The sequence below is a fragment of the Oryctolagus cuniculus genome, chromosome 7, assembly GCF_964237555.1.
Source record: "Oryctolagus cuniculus chromosome 7, mOryCun1.1, whole genome shotgun sequence".
NCBI lineage: Eukaryota > Metazoa > Chordata > Mammalia > Lagomorpha > Leporidae > Oryctolagus > Oryctolagus cuniculus.
Window position 1 is genome coordinate 18,922,153 of NC_091438.1, and position 20,749 is coordinate 18,942,901.

At 45.9% G+C, this 20,749-nt stretch overlaps 1 protein-coding gene across 6 annotated transcripts in view; it reads right to left on the reverse strand.

Annotated features, from left to right (window-relative positions):
* DPP6 (dipeptidyl peptidase like 6) overlaps positions 1 to 20,749 on the reverse strand; it is a 1,252,024-nt gene that overhangs the window by 36,507 nt on the left and 1,194,768 nt on the right. For all 6 annotated transcript variants that reach the window (XM_051857103.2, XM_051857105.2, XM_070077270.1 and 3 more), the window contains exon 17: positions 12,603 to 12,650. In XM_051857103.2, the coding sequence (XP_051713063.2) occupies positions 12,603 to 12,650 (48 nt within the window). The remainder of the gene's footprint in view (positions 1 to 12,602; positions 12,651 to 20,749) is intronic.

Genomic DNA, 20,749 nt, shown 5'->3' on the forward strand with positions numbered 1-20,749 from the left:
AAATTTTAGTTGTTAAAGAAAAACTTGTTCAAGAAATTCTTAAATAGATGATGGTATCAAGGGGCTATGTAATGATTTTATTTGAAAACTGATATGCACAAATACATCCTGTCTGGTTCTTTAAATGAGTGAGGAAAAACTTCAGGTAAAAACTTTTCAGGTGGATAAGGAGGTACATGACTTTTCAAGATTCTTTTAGGGGATTGACAAGCCAAGGTCCTAGAAGCTCAGTTTACCTCTGCATGGGCTATGGCTCACTAAGGGACTTACACAGATGCCATTTTGTAATATGGCTTGCTTTCTCTGGCTGCCAAAGTGCTCCTCAAAATACATGCAGTTGTGAGCCTGAGCTGTCAGCGTGCCTCATGCACTTAGCTTAAGGGCTTCAAATGAGGCACCAGGGCTACGTTCCACAAGGGCCAGGGATGAAGCAAGGAGCTCAATCCAGGTCTCTTAAGTGAGTCACAGGGACCCAGGCAGCCAAGCCATCACCTGCTGCCTTCCAGGGTTTACATAAGCAGGAAGCTGGAATTGGGAGCTGGAGCTGGCACCTTCCCATGTGGGACGCTAGCATCGTCACAGCCAGGCAAGTGTGCTGCAGAGTTGGTTGGAATCTCTGCGTTTGAAGTTGATTTGTGCAGCGATGGCCCCCATGGCCGCAGGTGGGCCCATCATGTCCTGGCCACTCTGAGAGCCGGGGCTGCAGCCAGCTGGCCCACAGATGGAAGACTGCGGCACACCCCTCTGGGACAGGCACCACCGCAAGTAGGCATCCACGGGGATTGTTGCTGCACCCACAGAGGGAGGGCGTTCCAGCTCCTGCTCTGCTTAGACAGAGATCCAGGTGTTGGCAAGGCCACAGAAGACATCCCAAATAGACTTGTATGTGGATCCCTAAAAGAGTTTTGAAAAATTGTGTACCCTCTTCTGTATTTTTAGGTTGTCACCCAAAGTTTCCCTTTAATATGAAGAGATACACAAGAGATATTTGCAGCATATGGTAAAATATTTTCATTTCTAAATAAAATCATCAGCAGCCAGTGTTAGCATATGCTACACTCCTCCCCAGCCCCCACCCTCCCCAGAGGGCAATTCCAGCTCGTAAGTCCTTCTTTCCACTCAAGTTTCTCTCCTTTCCTCCCTTCAGGATCTTAACAGAATCGCCCTTAGCCAGCTGCACCCTGCAGGTGTGAACCGTCATCTTTGTTCTCTGTAGCCACCTCCTCCAGGCAGCCCTGCCTATCTTCTACCCCACTTGGCATACAGCGGCAGACACACATCTGCCCCAGAGGGAAGCCTGGCTGTGTTGCTCTCGGGCCCTACAGGACAAGGGCCACACTCCTTAGCACACCTCTTGGGTCTTTCCAGATTCCAGCATTGTCAACATGCATTTGGCCTTGAATCTGCACCGTGTGCTCGGGAAAACAAGTGATGTGCGCAAACTCTTGGCAGCCTGATGGTTATTCGGGAAGAAGGCGGGTTGGCGGGGGCAGGGGGAGAGCAGCAGGGATGGTGCCCACCAGTGTTTGCAAAGGAACAGGGGCATAAGATAGTGTGCGTCTGGTGCAGTTTCATAGAACTGCCTTGATGCCGGCAGGCTTTGCTTCCTTAGAGAAATGCCGCAGAAGAGAGTAGGAGGGAGAGAAATGTATCTTTTCATGCTGATCAAGGAGTGGTAACTGAACAGCCTGGTAATTTAGAGTTCATGAATACACTTTCAAGACACCACGGGGTGTTGTTAATGGGCACATATTATAGGTTCGCTACCCCACGAACCCATGAATTTTCTCTGGGAGACAGCAGCACTGTATTGTAAGCTGCAAGGTAATTATAACTCTCACACACGGCATTGCACTCCACACAGCTAAGTTGCACACCCTTCCATATTTACATTTAAACCAGCAGTGTATTAACTGTGATTTTGTTGGCTTTCTGTCCCAATATCTAAGTTGTTTGAATATCCAGGCAGCAAATGAGTATACTTTGGTTCCAACCATAATTACATTCTTAAGGAAACAGCTTTTAAATAATTCAGAGTCACATCTGTGAACACCCCGCAGGCTCTGTTTGCATATAAGATTTTCTAAAGGGGAAAAAAAGTCAAATATTCCCAGGGGGGCTCTAGGGTCAGGGGAGGGGAGGAGCAGAGAGGACAAAGCACTCTGAAACAGTAATTTCAAAATTTTAAAGCAAGGCTGGAATTCAAGGACACGATGAGCCTTCCCCCAAAGTCAGGGTCCCAACCTTCCACAGCCTCAACTGTGTTGCTGCCCAGTACCAGTGTGCCTCTGGCTCTGTCCTCTCTGGCAGTCCCTGTCGTGGCAGGCAGGCCACACGTTCACGACCTGTCAAGACTTCCTACAGCTTGTCCGAGAGTCACCTGTCTTGGAGCTTGCTTGCTTTCATGTTACCTGGCGGCAGGCGTACAGATCTAGCTTCCAGAAAGTTTCCGACTTAGGAAGGAGACAAGGACTCTGTGCTACATCATCAGCACTGATTTTAGAGCAGTGCTCAGAGGCTTCTGGGGTGAATGCAATACCTAGGTGCCCATGGTGCAAAGGCTGCTGAGCTCCTAGGTCCCAAGAACTCCCCTTGTCAGACATCTGGTAAGGCCCAACAGTCAGGAGCAGGTGCACTGGAGTTGGACCAACCTGGGTTCTAGTCTTGGCCTTGAACTTTGCTGTGTGACCCAGAGTGGATTGTTTTCAACTGTTTATCCTCCCTCGGCTGTTAAAGGAATGGGCAGTGATGCTTTGTGTCAAGCTCCAAGCCGTGCTGACCCACCACACTAAATGGTTGCTGCAGTTGCATCAAAAATAGAAGGGTGGATGGCCAGCTGAGGGCGCAGGGGATTAGTGGCTGGCGTGTGAGGGTGCAGTTCAAGGTTGAGTCCCTTCCAGGCCACAGAGTACACCACCAGCCTGTGCACAGAGGCTGAGCCTCTTCTACAGGAAACAGAGTGCTGGAATCCAGGGGGTCTTACCCCCATCTCTTCCCTGTGATGTGGGGGGCTTCTCAGAGCAGCAAGAGGTGTTTGGCTGTGTAGTCAACCCAGAGCTGATTCTCATAGACCACAGGGGCGGTGTAAGGTGGAGAAGCCATGCGGAGAAGGCCTGAGGAAGCCTGGGACGGAGGAGGGCTCATTTTTGCCTCCCTGGGGTTCTCTTCAGTAGGAGTGCTGGGTGGTCCATGTTGCTGATGGGAGGTCACCCCTCGGGCCTCCCTGATGGCCAGGCAGATGAGCAGACGGAATCCCGTGTCAAAATGCTGGGGCCAGAACTGTTTTCAGATTTTGGACTGTTTCAGATTTTGGAATAGCTGCATATATGGAATGAGATATCTTAGAGGAGGGGACCCAAGTGGAAACATTGAATCCACTTACGGTTCATGTACACCTCACACACAGCCTGAAGATGATTTTACATATTATTTTTAGTGCACTCACATTAAAAATTCATTCATTCATTCATTTATTTGAGAGGCAGGCAGAGAGAATAGAGCTAAGAGAGCGAGTGAGTGAGTGAGCACATAGTCTCTCGTCTGGTGGCTCATGCCTCAAACGCCTGCAAGATCCAGGACTGAGCCATGCTAAAGCTGGGAGCTCAAGGCATGTCTTCCATGAGGATGGCAGGAACCCAATTTCTTGAGCCATCACCTGCTGCCTCCCAGGGTGTGCATTAGCAGGAAGCTGGACTCATGAGTGGAGTCAGGACTCAAACCCAGGCTCTCTGCTATGAGGTGCAGCCCGGAGTGCACCTGTGTGTGTGTGTGTGTGTGTGTTTTGACAGGCAGAGTGGACAGTGAGAGAGAGACACAGAGAGAAAGGTCTTCCTTTGCCGTTGGTTCACCCTCCAACGGCCGCCACGGCTGGCGCACCGCGCTGATCCGAAGGCAGGAGCCAGGTGCTTCTCCTGGTCTCCCATGGGGTGCAGGGCCCAAGCACTTGGGCCATCCTCCACTGCACTCCCTGGCCACAGCAGAGAGCTGGCCTGGAAGAGGGGCAACCGGGACAGAATCCGGCGCCCCGACCGGGACTAGAACCCGGTGTGCCGGCGCCGCTAGGTGGAGGATTAACCTAGTGAGCCGTGGCGCCGGCATGCACCTGTGTTTTGACTGTGTCCCATCACAGGAGGTCAGGTGTGAGAGTTTTCACTTGTGGCATCATGTCAGTACTCAAAAAATTTTGGATTTTGGAGCATATCAGAGTTTTTTTGTTTGTTTTTTGGATTAGGGATGCAGAAATGGGCTTGGCGGGAGCCACATGACTGCAGGCATTGGGCACATCACTGTGGCTCCTGTGCCTCAGTTTTATTAACTGAGAAATGGGGGAGAAAACAGTTCCTGCCTCAGAGGCTGCTGAGGATGAAATGAGTTACAATATGTAAAGTATTTAAAACCGCCCCCAGTCCAGTGCGCATGCTCCATTCAGCTGGACCTCTTGTTAGCACTGCTTCCTGAGGGACGCCCGGGGCCAAGACAGGGATCTGTTTACCCAAGATCTTCACGACGGGAGCGTCAAGCAGAGCAAGTGCAAATGGTGTGAGGACTTGGGCAGAATCCTAATGCCCTGGACCCGTGGGCGGGGCTGCATGTGCGGATGAGCCGGGCGTCTGCAGGGAGGCGGCGGCTGCACCGGTGTCTTTGCGCTGCTGCTGGAACATTTCCAGCGGCCTTTGCAATCATGAAAGCGCGCAACTGATCTGAAACCGACCTGAGGCCCGCCCGGCCTGTGGGGCGCCAGCCTGACAGCGGCTTTGTTGCCTGCCTGAGACACTGGTTCACCTGCGTGCTGTGAACCTTTCACCAGAGGCTTTGATGCGGCCCAGCCGCACCACGGACAGGACACCGCGCGCTCGGGGCTGGGGGGGTGGGGGGTGGGGACCAGGCACCTGCTGCCTCGCTGGAGATGCACCAGCTTGGCAGACAGAATGAAAACACAGGGCGTTTTGTTTGAGGCTGGCACAGCCAGGGGTGACATGGGCTGTGAAACTCCAAGAGAGAACATCAGAAACATCAAAAGTTAAACTCGCTGGAACAAACGCCCGCACCCCCATCCGATACCTGCAGGCCAGAGTCAGGGTGCTGGACTGGGCATTTAAGGCCTGCAGCTCTCGGTTCCTGTTTCCAGGTGGGCCAAAGCCTGATCTGCAGGTGCCGACCCCCGAGGCAGAGCAGAAGGAACCTGGGGCCGGTGTCCAGGGGGGTCAGGGATTTGGTCTCCTGCTCAAATAATCACTTCCAAGAAGTCCCAGCCTCTCCCAGAGACCCACGCTGTGATTGGCACAGAGCGTGCATGGGACTGACGTGTCTGCTGACACACTGAGTGAATTTTAAAAAATTTAAACATTTTGTTAATCTTTTATAAGTTCATGTTCACTGGAGCATTTGCTGTGGGGCTTCTTGCTGGTTTTCCTTTATTCCTTGCTTCTTTCTCATTCTCTTCGCCTCCCACTCCCTCCATCTCTCTTCCTCTTTTTCAGAGTCTTTTCCTCTCATTGAGAAGATTTGTTCTTGAATGGTCAGAATTTCAGAAGAAATGCCATCTTAGCCATTAGTGCACTTGCAGCTTGAATCTCGATTTTCTTATCTGTGAAATGGAGCTGGTGCTGCCTTTCTTTCCTGACAGTTACTATGAGGAGCCAAGAAAATATAACATAGGTGGAAGTGCTCTGCAGTTGCACTGTTTTAAGTATTGCAATCTCTTTTAAGCAGATTCCCAACTCTTCAAATATGGGAACCAGGTCTCCAGCCTTATCCCGTCCCCTTCCTCAACCCAAGGATAGGAACCCTCTCCTCTGGGCACCCTGAGACATTTGTACCCCAGTACAAGGATTTCTCTTGGCTGGTTTTTTTCCTTCTCCCAGAGTCTTTATGGGGACAGGAGCCTCCCCTCTGCCCTCCTGCTCCTTCTGCAGAATTTTTGCTTGGATTGTATGTGGGAAGGATTGGAGAAACTAGCTTGGACCCTCTCCCCTACCCTCCCCAACCACAGAGTCTGAGGGTAAAATTGACCCTGAACAAGAGGAGACTCCTATTCTCCTCTTGAGGGTGGGTGTTACAACTAACTCAGCCACATTCAATCATTCTTTTCCCAAGCAAAACCATGGCTTAAGTCAGCCTCCTGAGACACCCTGATCTCTACTGACAGCTAGGAATTGAGAAGCAGGCAAGGGCAGGGTGAAATATTCCCAGACTTTGAATTAGGCTACAGGAAAACCAGAGTTCACACACAGCTATCTAAACAGGCTTGGAAAATAAATTCCACACATCACATCATGATATAAATTCTGTCTAGTTTCCTATTAATCAGCTATTTGTTGAGATAAGGTACAATGGTGTCTCCCCCATTGGTGTATTGTTAAATTTCAAGTAGAAAAAAGGAATGTTGACATGTCACACCGACTTCATCTTGTGTACACAATGCTTTTTCTTATCCCACTGGGTCCTATCTCTTTGCCCCTGGGAGTCAAAATTATAAAAGTGACAGCTCAACTGCACACAGTAAAGTGTTTCTTGCAAACACTTCTTTATGGAGTTCTTCATGGAACATGGATGACAAGCTAGGATCTCCATCTGTCAACACTGTCTGGACAGAGTTGTAATCAGACATCTCAGAACGTTGGGAACTTGAGGCTATTGTACTCACTGGAGGACATTTGGTAAATTAGTATCTGAACTCCCTTCCAAAGTATTGTATTCCATGCCACTCCCATGGATTATTTTTAACACATGGAATAAGTAAACGTTTTCTTACATATCTAAGCTATAAGTGGGCTCCATTTTCATTCACACAAGAGCTTTGGAAAACCAGAATCAGTTGATCCAGTATTCTGCGGACAGGTGGCTCACAGAGTGTTCTCTGGGCCTTCATGCTCCCAGGAGTCAAATCATTCTCAAAAGTAGGCACTACGGTAGCCTGAAGATTAAGAATAGCGTCTCCTAAAGAAGCCAGTGAAAGCATGTGGATGAGACGGTTTTCTAAGAACCACCATACGTCCTAGAAATAGTTGTGTAGTTTTTATTGGACCATAGATTAAGAAAAATCTTTCAAATGTGAAACAATGATAGATTCACAGAGAGTTACAAAAATGGTACACAGAGCCCTGTGGCCTCCTCCACCAGAACCTCCAGGGACACAGCTTACAAAACAGGAGTGCAATAGGTAGGCCAGGAACCTGGCACTTGTACAGTTCTGTTCACTACACTACATGCCTTATTCAACTTTTAACAGATCATTGGTTTTTAAGAAAGGAAAACGATCATAAGAGGGCAGAAAATTATTCACATACTCCATTCCATTTTAACAAATATTCAAAACAAATAGTATATATTTTTGTAATAAAGAGGTGCCACAGCTGAGGCTCTGTGCAACATTTGCATTTGTAAGTGAAAACCACAGTTAAAGAGATGTTTAAGCATGGGGATTCCCTACAGAGTACTGCTGGGCTGCTGTATGTCTCTTAGATGAGGTGCTTGAGCCCAACACTGCAGCCAGAACCCCTGGGGGCTCGTTACAGCTGCACCTGCTGGAGCGGAGACCATTGTGAAACACAGGCAGTCACTCCTGAGATCCATCAGGGGACTCTGCCCTATTGAGACTGGCAAGGAAGGAGCCATAGGGAAGAGCTGAGCTCAGAAGCCCCTCTCTACAACTTTGCCTATTCCACCCAAACCTCCCACCCTCTTTTGTGCTGCAGAAAACTGCTATTTCCACAAAGCCAATTGCCTAGAACCAGCACTGGCAGGAAGTATCCAACATGGCTGTTGACTGCTTCCCTACAATGACCTATAGCCATTATAATATACATATTGCATACATGTTATATAACATAATCTTGTAATAAGATTGCCGTGCCTGACACTCCTACTCCCATCGTGTATCTGATGCTACAACACTCTCAAGACTTCTAAAAAAGCCAGAAAATGAGTGGCACTCAAACCTCACCCCAGACACTACCCACTATGCCTCCAGAGCATATCAAGGAGTGATCCTAACCCTCATGGGCACAGCTCATTCTCAAGTATGGTCATGCTTCCTCTTGAGTGTGTACTTTTGCTTTGCAAATAAATCATATCCTTCTACTGACCCTGTTTGTGTCTAGTCCTAGAATTCCTTCCTGCATCAGACAAGAGCCTGGATCCAACCATGTCACGACACTATCATGCATATGGCCCAGCAGGTTTTTAGAACAGTCCCCTGGTGAGGCTGGAGATGAAGCCAGGAGCAGGTGCACCTCAACAATGGGCAAACTGACGCTCCCTAGGAAGATGATGGGAGGGGCTGGCACTGAACTGAAGTGGGTAAATTGGCTCCCTGCAGCACCAGTATCTCATATGGGCACCAGTTTGAGTCCCCGCTGCTCCACTTCTAATCCAGCTCCCTGCTAATGTGCCTGGAAAAGCAGAAGATGGTCCCAGTCCTTGGGCCCCTGCACCCATGTGGGAGACCCAGAAGCAGCTCTGGCTCCTGGATTTGGCCTAGCTCAGCCCTGGCTATTGTAGCCATTTGGGGAGTGAACCAGTAGATGGAAGATTTTCTCTCTCTTTGTGTAACTCTTTCAAATAAGTAAATAAATCTTTAAAAAATGATGGGAAGGCCATCACAGGCCTTACCATCTACTCTCCTCCACTCTGACATCTACTTTTTGGCCTTTTTTTTTTCTGGATTACTTTTGGCACTTAAGCCACTTTAAGACCCATTTATTTATTTATATTTCTGATTTAATTATTAATGATCCTTTAATTTTGGATTTCTAATAATTATTTAGTATTTTGGCATACAACAATCATCATTTGGGATGGTTTTTAAACTGTTATTTCTTCAAATAAATCTTAGATCCCATTTTGGATACTTGAACTAGAAACTGGCCATGAGTTTTGACTTCCAGTCAGAGAAGGGGGTACCAAGTATGACACCATAGTGAGAAGGAGTAAGATGGAGGGGAGAACAAATAGGTTATCATGGGCAGGACCGAGTAAGGCCTAGAGAGGGTGGGACCATGGGCAATCGATTTCTCTTCTCAGCTTTGAAAGTGAGTCTGTACACAGTGCCCTGGTTTCAGATGCAATACACCATCAGGTCCCAGTCTCTCATGGTCTCCCAGCCTCCTCCCCTTAGCTTTAAGCTGCTTTTCCCTGCTTTTATGATTGTGAATCAATCTCTTACTAACATTAACTCGCTGTAGTACAGCCAGCCCTACAGGATCCCTGAACGCAAGATGTATGAACTCACTTATCTCTCCCATAGACAACATCTTGATGTCCGATCTTGTCTGGAGGGGTTTCTGAAGAAGAAACCCTGAGCAAAAAGCAACTACCACTTGCATATAGCCCCCAGGCTGAATGGAGCCCCCTTCACCATCATCAAAATTCCAAAGAACATGATATCACCAACCAGTCGAACGAAGGCCATGGGTACTGCAGAACCACCAGGGACTCAGACGTGAGCTGAAGATGTGCCTCCCAGCCTCAACCTCAGTCTCTAGGAACAATTACCTCTAATCCCTCAGAGAGCTTGGTGATTTAAGCAATAGTTGCCTGGCTCTTTGCTCTGCGCTTTGCAATAAATACTTAACTTTGTTCCACTACCCTGATGTCAATAATTGGCTTGCTGTGCACTGGGTAGATCCAGTTTTGGGGGTTCTATAAATTCTTTGAATAAGTTTTGGGGTTTTCTATAACAGCTTTCCTAAGCATCTGCCTCTGACCACATCTACCATTTCAAGTCTTTCCAGTAAATACACGTGCACTTTGCAACTTGCAGGCAGGTACCTTCAAGCAAAACTGTGCTGAGTCCCCCAGGAGAGTCTGGAAAGTTTGATCCCTTGACTGAAATCTTTAATCACCCCTGAGCCAGGCTCCTCGAAATCCTCTCTTGGGTAGGCCTCAACCTTGGCTCCTGGCTTCCACTTGCAACATCCACTTTTAGCAAGGATCTTCCCACCCTAGATGCATGATCAAGTTCCTCATCCCCTGTCTTTGATGTCTAAGACTTTGGGCTGTTTTAGCAAGAATCCTCCACCCTTGGGGGCTCCTCTCAGTGTTTTTCACTTGCTGACCCCTTCCCTCTGCTCTTGGCCATAAATCTCCAGCTATCCCTACCATATTCAGACTGGAGCCTGACCTCTCCCTGTCAAGATAGTCATTTTGCATGATGATCCTGATTTAAGTCTTTCCTGTCATTCTAACAAGTGTTAGTTGAATACTGTAATCAATACACAGTTATTCTCAAGTGTTGAAACTTAACTGAAAAGTGATCGCTGTTAAATATAAGAGTGGGAGTAAGAGAGGGAAGAGATGTACAATTCGGGACATGCTCAAGCTGACTTACCTCAAATGGTAGAGTATGTTTCTAAACATACCAGGGGATTCCAATTCAATCCCATCAAGGTGGCATGTACCAATGCCATCTCACTAGTCCAAGTGATCAATTTCTGTTCACAATTGATCATAATGATAGGACTAAGAGCCAAAGGGAGCACATAAATAAGACTAGTGTCTGCAAATACTAGCTGATAGAATAAAAAAGGGAGAGAACGATCCAACATGGGAAGCGAGATACTCAGCAGACTCATAGAATGGCAGATGTCCTAAACAGCACTCTGGCCTCAGAATCAGCCCTTAAGGAACGCGGATCTGGCTGAAAAGCCCATGAGAGTATTTCAGGCATGGAAAGCCAAAACACTCTGGCAGAAAACACACACACACACACACACACACACACACAACCCTACATGAAAGATCTCCGCGAGTGAGATCCCAGTGAAAAGAACAGGTCATCAAAGAAGGAGGTACCTTTCTCTGAAGGGAGGAGAGAACTTCCACTTTGACTACGATCTTGTCTAAATATGATCAGAGTTGGTGAACTCAAAAGGCTTCCATAGCCTTGGCAACTCATGACAAGAGCCTAGGGTGATTACTGATGCCACAAACAAGAGTGTCAATTTGTTAAGTCAACAGGAGCCACTTGGTGCACTTACTCCTCATGTAGGAACTCTGTCCTTAGTGTGCTGTACATTGTGATTTAATGCTATAACTAGTACTCAAACAGTATTTTTCACTTTGTGTTTCTGTGTGGGTGCAAACTGTTGAAATCTTTACTTAATATATGCTAAACTGATCTTCTGTATATAAAGATAATTGAAAATGAATCTTGATGTGAATGGAAGGGGGGAGGGAAAGGGAAAGGGGAGGGTTGCAGGTGGGAGGGAAGTTATGGGGGCGGTGTCGCTCCCCCATTCGCGGAGGAACGACACCATCCCGGGTTAGCTGCCGGCCTCCCCGCCTCCGCGGAGGGGCAGCACCCCCGCCGGCCGGCTCTCTCAGGGGTTGCTCAGATGTTCCTCAGATGTTCCTGGTGCATGTTGTCTCTCTCCTCCTTTATAGTCCTCTTCCACCAATCCATGCTTTGCTGCCCACATGCCGAGCACGCTGCTCTCCTCCAATCAGGAGCAGGATCAGCTCCTGCAGTTTATTAGTTGAACTGGTGAGGCAGCTGTGTAGAAGTTGTTTACTGTCTCTCAGCGCCATATTGTGGGAGATTAGATGCATAGAATTAGTCCTAGTTCCAGTAATTTAGTCTAGTCTCAGTTGCTCCCCACAGGGGGGGAAGCCATTGTAATCCATAAGCTGTACTTTGGAAATTTATATTCATTAAATAAAAGTTAAAAAAAAGAAAACTAGGACAAAAAAAAAAGTCAAAAGACCAAGTACCTTGAAGCACCCTGGACACCTTAGGTCAGGGGACATGGGAACCCAAGTCCAGTCACACCCACTGAAGAGTGTTTGACCTTGTGCAGATGCACATCCTTCCCAGGATATGCCAAGGCCTCACTACACCCAGACCTCTCTACTTTGTGTTATTTACGTGTTGAGAGCGACAGTGTTTCTCGAAGCAGAACATGTCCATCCCATAGACGGTGAGTAGGGACATCTCAACCTTCAGCCCATTCCTTTCCCCCTCCCTTCTTGAGAACGCTGTGTGCACATTCCTTAGTTAGCCAAGCCCTCACTTCACCAACTTCAGTCCTTGGCCAACGTCTGATGTCGTCCCCCTGCCTGCTTACAGTCTGTTTGCAGTTTAAGATTTTTGGGACACAAATCCAACACTGCTTGGGTTAGGTCTTCCTGGGCTGCAGCTCTAAGCAAACCAAATTAAACTGTTTCTTAATCGGTTTGTGTCTCAGTTTCTCTTAAAGGCCAACATCTCAGGAAATGTTTTTGTTCCTTTATTCTGAATCCAAGGAAGATTTAAGAAAAAAGGCACTGGGGGCTGATGCTGTGGTGCAGTAGGTTAATCCTCTGCCTGGGACACCAGCATCCCATACAGGCACTGGTTATAGAGTCCTGGTTGCTCCTCTTCTGATCTAGCTCTCTGCTACGGCCTGGGAAAGCAGTAGAAAATGTCCCAAGTGCTTGGGCCTCTGCATGCATATGGGAGACCTGGAGGAAGCTCCTGGTTTCAGATTGGCTCAGCTCTGGCCATTGCAGTCATCTGGGGAGTGAACCAGCAGGTAGAAGACCTTTCTGTCTCTCCCTCTGTCTGAAACTCTACTTCTCAGATAAATAAATAAAATCTTTTTAAAAAGTAAAAAGGCACTTACTTTTCTTGTCTGTTGTGTTGTGCACCGTCACTGTCGGAACTCCAGGACCTGTATTGAATAGAGGAAGAGGAGTCAGAAAAGAAAGAAAAATGAGACCACTAGTTTAGTTGAGAATAAAAAAAAGGGAAGAAGACAAGCTGTCCTTACAACTTGGAAATCTATGGTGTCTGCAGAACCCAATTTCATGAAGAGTCGTTGGTAGAGGATGGCAGAGGCCAGTTCCCTGGGGTTGCTAAAGGCATAGGTCTCTAACTCAGCACCCACGTGTGGGGAGCAACCCGGACTGGACTGAGTTACTGGAATTAAGACTTATTCTATGCATCTGCTCTCCCACAATATGGCGCTGAGAAGGGAGAAGCAGCTTCTACACAGCTGCCTCCAGTTCAACCAATAAACTGTAGATCCTGCTCCTGATTGGAGGAGAGCAGCGTACTCGGCGTGTGGGCAGCCGAGTTGGGATTGGCGGAGGAGGACTATAAAAGAGGAGAGAGACAACATGCACAAGGAACATCTAAGGGGAACATCTATCTGAAGGAACACCTGTGCAGCCCCCGAGAGAGCTGGCCGGCGGTGTGCTGCTCCCCTGCGGAAGTGGGGAAAGTGGCCAGGGGGAACCGCCCTTCCACGGAGGTGGAAGGGACGGCAGCCAACCCGGGAAGAACCAGCAGCAAACCCGGGGAGGGCCGAGCAGACAAAAGAACAGCACAGGGTCCTGTGTCGTTCCTCCACGAAGACGGGGAGCGACACCCACGTCATTACAGTGAACACAGTTCAAAGTACACATGGTCTCTGCCTTACAGTGGCATGACTTAGGACATTTTTCAACTTTACAATGGTGGAAAAGCGGTAGACCCTACTTTCACATTTCAAATTTTAATCTTTTCCCAGGTTGGATATGTGTGGTATGATACTCTTTCATGATGCTGGGTGGGCAGCAGTGAGTCAAGGCTCATAGACAGCCACATGGTACGGAGGGAAAACTACTGGCAGCTCTAGTGCAGCGTACTGCTAATCCAGGATGTTCAGTAGGATCAGTGTATTCAACACATTTTTGACTTACAAGATTTTCAATCTATGGGTTTGTCAGGACGTAACTCTGCTGTGAATTGAGGAACAGCTATATATTTTTCGAATATTGTAATGACAACAAACATCATTTACAAAGCATGACATTTGATATTTATCCTTATAACCTTTTTGCTTTCCAAACACAAATTCTGGGGAGGTTTCATTGAGTTCTGATAAATGCCTCAAGCCTCAGTGCTAAATCAGCTTCACCAGGAAAGTCACTCCACAAACTAGACCCCACAGAACATTTTGTAAAAACTGACATAATAGGAAGATTTTTAAAATGTTAAATTATGCTTCAGTTTTTCTTCAAATCACTTTGGCGTGCAGTTTCCCAATGGTGGGGCTGTTACAAATCGTGGGGAATGGGCGGGAAGGTACAAGTCGGGGCAAAGTGGCCCCGATTAGTTTTCTCTGTAAGTTGACTTTTCCATTATCTATAGTAAAAGGGGGTCCAGGAAGAAAAAAAGAGGGCTTTCTGAATGAAAAATATCTTTGAAAACAGATTAAGAGGCAGTCTTGATGACTCTTCTAGCCTCTTTTGTACTCATTCTGTTATAACTAGCTGGTTTTCCTAGAGTCTATTTCTATTAGACTGACACTTCTCGCTACCGGAGATGCTTTGCCTCCAAACATTAACATGGCTTATTGTCTACTCATTCACTTGTTCAAATGCCTTCCCCAACCACCCAATCTCAGCATTCTTCTACCCATGTGATCAGGCTTGATCCTTAGCTCAGCTTCTCTTTATACAGCTCATCACCACACATTAGGTCAGCACTTTGAATATGGAACTACCAGTGTATTTGTTTCCTGCGCTAGGCTGCGTGTTCCATGAATTTGTCTCACTGACTTTATTGACAATCACACATTCGTGGAGGGCATGCTGAACGAGTGATCATACAGTATATAGGAGAGGCAGAGGGGGCTGCTCCTCTTGGCTCAGGTGGATTGTGCAGGAGAAAGTGAAGTGAGAGGTGAGAATGAAGGGAAAAAGTAGAAGTTAGAAGCAAGAGGGTGGCAGTGGTCAGAGGGAAACAGATCCATTGTGGGGACACTGTGGCTGGGCTATGCTATGCTTTGGTTTGGGGAGCCACATTGAAGCCACAAAATATACAACATTTGGGCATAAAGATGGCTGGAGAGGGCAGCACTGTGGCGTAGTGAGCTAAGCCCCTGCCTGTGGCCTGGGCATCCTGTATGGGTGCCAGTTCATGCCCTGGCTGCTCCTCTTCCAATCCAACCCTCTGCTTATTGCCTGGGAAAGCAGTGGAAGATGGCCCAAGTGCTTGGGTCCCTGCACTCACGTGAGAGACCCCGAGGAAGCTCCTGGCTCCTGACTTCTGATTGGTCAAGCTCCAGCCATTGCAGCCATTTGAGGGAGTGAACCAGCTGGTGGAAGATGTTTCTGTCTCCCTCTCTATCTGTAATCCTACCTCTCAAATAAATAAAATCTTAAAATAAAAGGATGGCTGGAGTTCAGTGTCCTAGGGGTCACTGTCAGGACTTGCCACACACTTCTGAGGGCCCGTATAGGTTGAGTTGAGGCTGGGTTGAGAGCCGGGGAACCTGCTATAGATCCCACCACAATGGTGCCTTAAAGAAGTTCCCTGCAGGGGCTGTGGGGAGGACATCCTGGCCCAGGAGCCAAAGAGCACAGGTTAGAAAAGCAAAGACATCCTCTACACTGAGAGGTAGGGGTGGGCAGTATCAGTGGGACCCATCTATGCCGAGAGGCAGACTATGGGTCATATTAGCCGTGGACATCAGAGTAGACACCTATTTGTTGTCAGTGGACCCAGAAACCATTAAGTGCACATTCAAGTTCATGGAGTCCAGGGGCAATTTTCCCAAACACTGCACCCTTACCCCATTCACCCAAAGCTCTGTTTGTCAGATAGAATGCACAACACCTGGTTACATGTGAATCTCAGATAAACAATGAATGTTTTCTTACTATAAATGTGTCCCATGAGGTATTTGAGATATGCTAAAAAGTTATGGTAGATTATCTGAAATACAGATGTAACTGGGTGTCTTGACTTTTTTTTTTTTTTTCTAAATCTGCCACTCCCTACCAGGGAGGCAACAGAGTATGTTTTCATATCTAAAGAGACAGCATTTACCGCAAGAGATTCAAACTTTGGCTGTAGGTTTAAATTATTGAATCAAACTAAGTTTCCTGGCACTAAGATCCATTTCTCCCCATGGGGAGCCCAAGTGGAAGAACAGATCAATCATTGAGAAATAAAGAACAGACATACATTTTCTCTGCACATTTCAGGGAGAGTCAATTTGCAAACAGAGCATAGCCTACATTCTTATTAATAATGTAAACAATTATTATTTATTTAGTGCCTACTATGTGAAAGGCACTCTGCGAGATGTTTTATATGAATAATTTCTATTCTGATCTTCACAGCAGTTCTGCAAAGTAGATACTTCTAACCATATTTTACAGATGAGAAAACACAGGTTTAGAGAGCTTTAAGTCTTTTGTCTCATCCATATCATCAGAAAGCTGCTGACCTGGATTAGTCCCCTCTCATTTTTTAAATTTATAAACTTAATACGTGTAGTTTCTAAAAAATTCCAAATACTAAAGAAAGGAAAACATTGGCAAGTAGAAGACCTATCTTATCATTTCCCAGAGGAAACCTAAATTTTTCTAAAGTGTCCTAAAATGTTTATGTGAACATATAAAGGACTGTCAAAAAGTTCATGGAAAATATGTATTATGAAAAACCAGGCATGGGCCGGCGCCGCGGCTCACTAGGCTAATCCTCCGCCTAGCGGCGCCGGCATACCGGGTTCTAGTCCCTGTTGGGGCGCCGGATTCTGTCCCGGTTGCCCCTCTTCCAGGCCAGCTCTCTGCTGTGGCCCGAGAGTGCAGTGGAGGATGGCCCAGGTGCTTGGGCCCTGCATCCCATGGGAGACCAGGAAAAGCACCTGGCTCCTGGCTCCTGCCATCGGATCAGCGCGGTGCGCCGGCTGCAGCACACCGGCCGCGGCGGCCATTGGAGGGTGAACCAACAGCAAAGGAAGACCTTTCTCTCTCTCTCTCTCTCTCTCACTGTCCACTCTGCCTGTCAAAAAACAAACAAACAAACAAACAAACAAAAAACCAGGCATGGATTTCCAACAGTTTTTGCACCAAAAGAAACTTATCTTTAATTTCTCCCTTTGTCTATACTTTTTGAAGCATCCTCATATGTGGTCATATTTATAAGTAAGCTAATATTTTTGACATACAGGTAAAAATAACATACAAACACTTGAATGTACGTCTGAAGCATTTAAGTTTCCACTGTCGAGTAACCTCAGCTGTGGGTTTGTTACCTGTGGGATTTACCATGTGCTTTCTTCAGCAGCACATAGACTAAAATTGAGGATTTACCGTATTGGAGTACATTCCTTCTACATCTAGTTTGTTGAGAATTTTTATCATAATGTGCTGAATTTTGTCAAATGCTTTTTCTGCATCAACTGAGATGACCTTCATTCTGCTAATGTGGTATGTATTACGTGAATATGGATTCATGTATGTTGAATCATCTTTGCATCCATGGGATAAGTCCTTCTTGATCATGGTGAATGATCCTTTTCATGCACTTAGTTCTTGCTAGGTCAGTTGGTCAAGAGAAAGAAATACATGGCTTCCAAATGGAAAAAGAAAAAGTTAAATTGTTGCTGTTTTTAGATAACCTAATATCATATACAGAAAGCCCTAAAGACTTCCTCCAAAAAACTGTTAAAACTGATAAATAAGTTGCAGTGTAAAAAAATCAACATACAAAAATCAGTAGCATTTCTATATACTAATGTGGAACTATCTGAAAAAGAAATTAAGAGAATAATTCCATTTACAATAACTACATAAGGGTAAAATACTTATGAATTAATTTAACCAATGAAGAGAAAGGCTTGCAAACTGAAAACAATCACACACTGATGAAAGAAACTGAAGAAGACACAAAAAATGGAAAGATATCCTGTGTTCATAGCTTGGAAGAATTATGTTTAAAAATGTCCATGCTACTGAAAGGAAGTTTCAGACTAAGTATAATCCCTACCAGGGAAGTTCCAATGACAATCCTAAAATCTGTATAGAACCACAAAAGAGCCCAAATAACTAAAGTAATCTTGAGCAGAAAGAGCAAATTGGAAGCAAAATTGGATGTCAAAATACACTAAAGCTGTAGTAACCGTAACAGCATGGTACTGGCATAAAAACAAACACACAGACTAATGGATCAGAATAGAGCACCTAGAAATAAATCTTTGTACATATGGTCAGCTGATAAAAGTGTCAATAAGGTCCAAGGAGGAAATCAATCAATATGTTGAGGCAACTGCATCCCCACAAGAAATAGGAGATGAGACCTTTCCGTCACATCATACAAATAAACTCAAAATGGATTAAGGGCTTAAATGTTAGACCTAAACTATGAAACTGATAGAAGAAAACATGGGGAAAGCTCCATGAGATTATTATGGGCAGTATTATTTTTGGATATTATATATATATAATATATAGTATCCAAATATATATAAATTATATATATATCCAAATACACACACACACACAAATCCAAAAACACAAGAAACAAAAAGCATAAATAGACAATAGACACATAGGATCGCATGAAACTAAAATGCTTCTGGACAGCCAAGGCAATTTTCAACAGAGTGAAGAGATAGCATGTGGAATGGGAAAATATTTATAAAGCAGACCTCTATAAGGGGTTAATATCCAAAACCCATAAGGAACTCAACTCAATAATAAGAAAATAACCTGATCCACAATGGGCTGAGATCTGAATAGCTAGTACCTGTAAGAACACATGTGACTGGTCAACAGGTGTATGAAAGATGCTCAAAATCAGCAATACACAGGACATGCAGTAGAAGACCACACTGAGACACCATCTCACAAGTTTTACATGAAGTAATTCTACCTGTTATTCTCTTGCTATTAATAAATGTATTATTTATGCTCTCAACCCTAATTACTACCAATGGCTAGTATCAAAAAGTCAAAGGTAGCAATTATTAGAGAGGATGTGAAGAAAGGGAAACATTTGTTTACTTTTGGCAGGAATGTAAGTTAGTACGGCCACTGTGTTTCATAAGAGGAAAGTGAAATGGTCAACAGACACATGAAAAAATGCTCAGGATCACTAGCCATCATGGAAATGCAAACCAAAACCACAAGGAGGTTTTACCTCACTTTAGTTAGAATGGCTCTGATACAGAAATCAACAAACAACAAACACTGGCGAGGATGTGGGGGAAAAGATAGCCTAATCCACTGCTGGTGGGAATGTAAACTGGTACAGCCACTGTGTAAGACAGTTTGGAGATACCTCAGAAATCTGAATATAGACCTACCATACGATCCAGCCATCCCACTCCTGGGAATTTACCCAAACCAAAAGAAAATCAGCATATGAAAGAGTTATCTGTATCCCCATGATCATTCTACACAATTCACAATAGCTAAGATATGGAAACAACCCAAATGTCCATCAACTGTTGACTGGATAAAGAAATTATGGTTTATATACAATGACAATTGCAGGAGGATAAGTTCAGCTGCATGGGCCACTATTTGGGAGGCCAAAGTGGGCACAGCCACTTTTGAGAATTAAGAAATATCCATAAAATTTGAAGACACTCATATTGTGCCATCTGATGATTCTACTCATGGGTCTCTCAGAGAAAACCTTGCCCATGTGCCTAAGAGGCATGCAGATTTTTCATGCATGCAAATACAGTTGGAAAATTGATGATGAACAGATGTGGTATACTCACATGTAAAATATTATACAGCCACAATCAAATGAGGTTGACACATTTGAAAAACAAAGCTGAGCAAAGGCATTGAGTAGCAGAATTGTAAATCCTGCAATATACAACTACATAAATAATTCTACCAAGCTATAAGACCTAATTTTTATTTTTATTTTTAAAGATTTATTTATTTGAAAGAATATGAGAGAGAGAGGCAGACGGACAGACAGAGGTCTTCCATCCACTGGTTTGCTCCCTATGTGGCTGTAATGGCTGGAGTTGGTCTGGTCTGAAGCCAGGAGCTTCTTCCGGGTCTCCCATGTGGGTGGAGGGGTTCAAGGACTTGGGCCATTCTCTGCTGATTTTCCCAAGTGCATTAGCAGGGAACTGGATCAGAAGTCCAGGACTCAAAGTGGCACCCATATGGGATATTGGTGCTGCAGGCCTGGGCTTTAACCCACTGCACCACAGTGCTGGCCCTAAGACTTCATTTTTAAAAGAGATGCATAGTATTCCATTATATGGGTATACTACACAGATCCATCTACTGATGGATCTTTAGGTTGTTCCCTTTTGTTATAATAAACAGTGTTGCTGAAAACCTCTTACACCTATGTTTTCACATAGGTTAAGATTGTATCTCTCAGTTAAGCCAATTAGCAGTACTGCAACTGCTGAGTTAAAACATTTTATAGTCAGCTTTCACTAGAGAAGCGCATGATTTTCAGACAAAAACCCCTCAAATCTCAGTGCTTTAAAACAGTGGAGTTGGCAGGCGCCGTGGCTCAAGAGGCTAATCCTCCGCCTTGCAGCGCCGGCACATAGGGTTCTAGTCCCGGTCGGGGCTCCGGATTCTGTCCCGGTTGCCCCTCTTCCAGGCCAGCTCTCTGCTGTGGCCAGGGAGTGCAGTGGAGGATGGCCCAAGTGCTTGGGCCCTGCACCCCATGGGAGACCAGGAGAAGCACCTGGCTCCTGCCTTCGGCTCAGCGCGGTGCACCGGCCGCAGCGCGCCGGCCACGGCGGCCATTGGAGGGTGAACCAACAGCAAAGGAAGGTCTTTCTCTCTGTCTGTCTCTGTCACTGTCTACTCTGCCTGTCAAAAAATAAAAAAAAAAAAATTAAAACAGTGGAGTTTTTACTTCTCGTTAACGTGGAGTCCAGGGAAAAGGTCCGAGGCAGCCCTACCATACTCTCCTCTGCGCCCTCCAGGCAATGTCTTAGGCCAGCATGCAGGTGGAAGGATCAACCTTTATCTGGAACACACTGGGCTCCAGACCAAGGGCAGC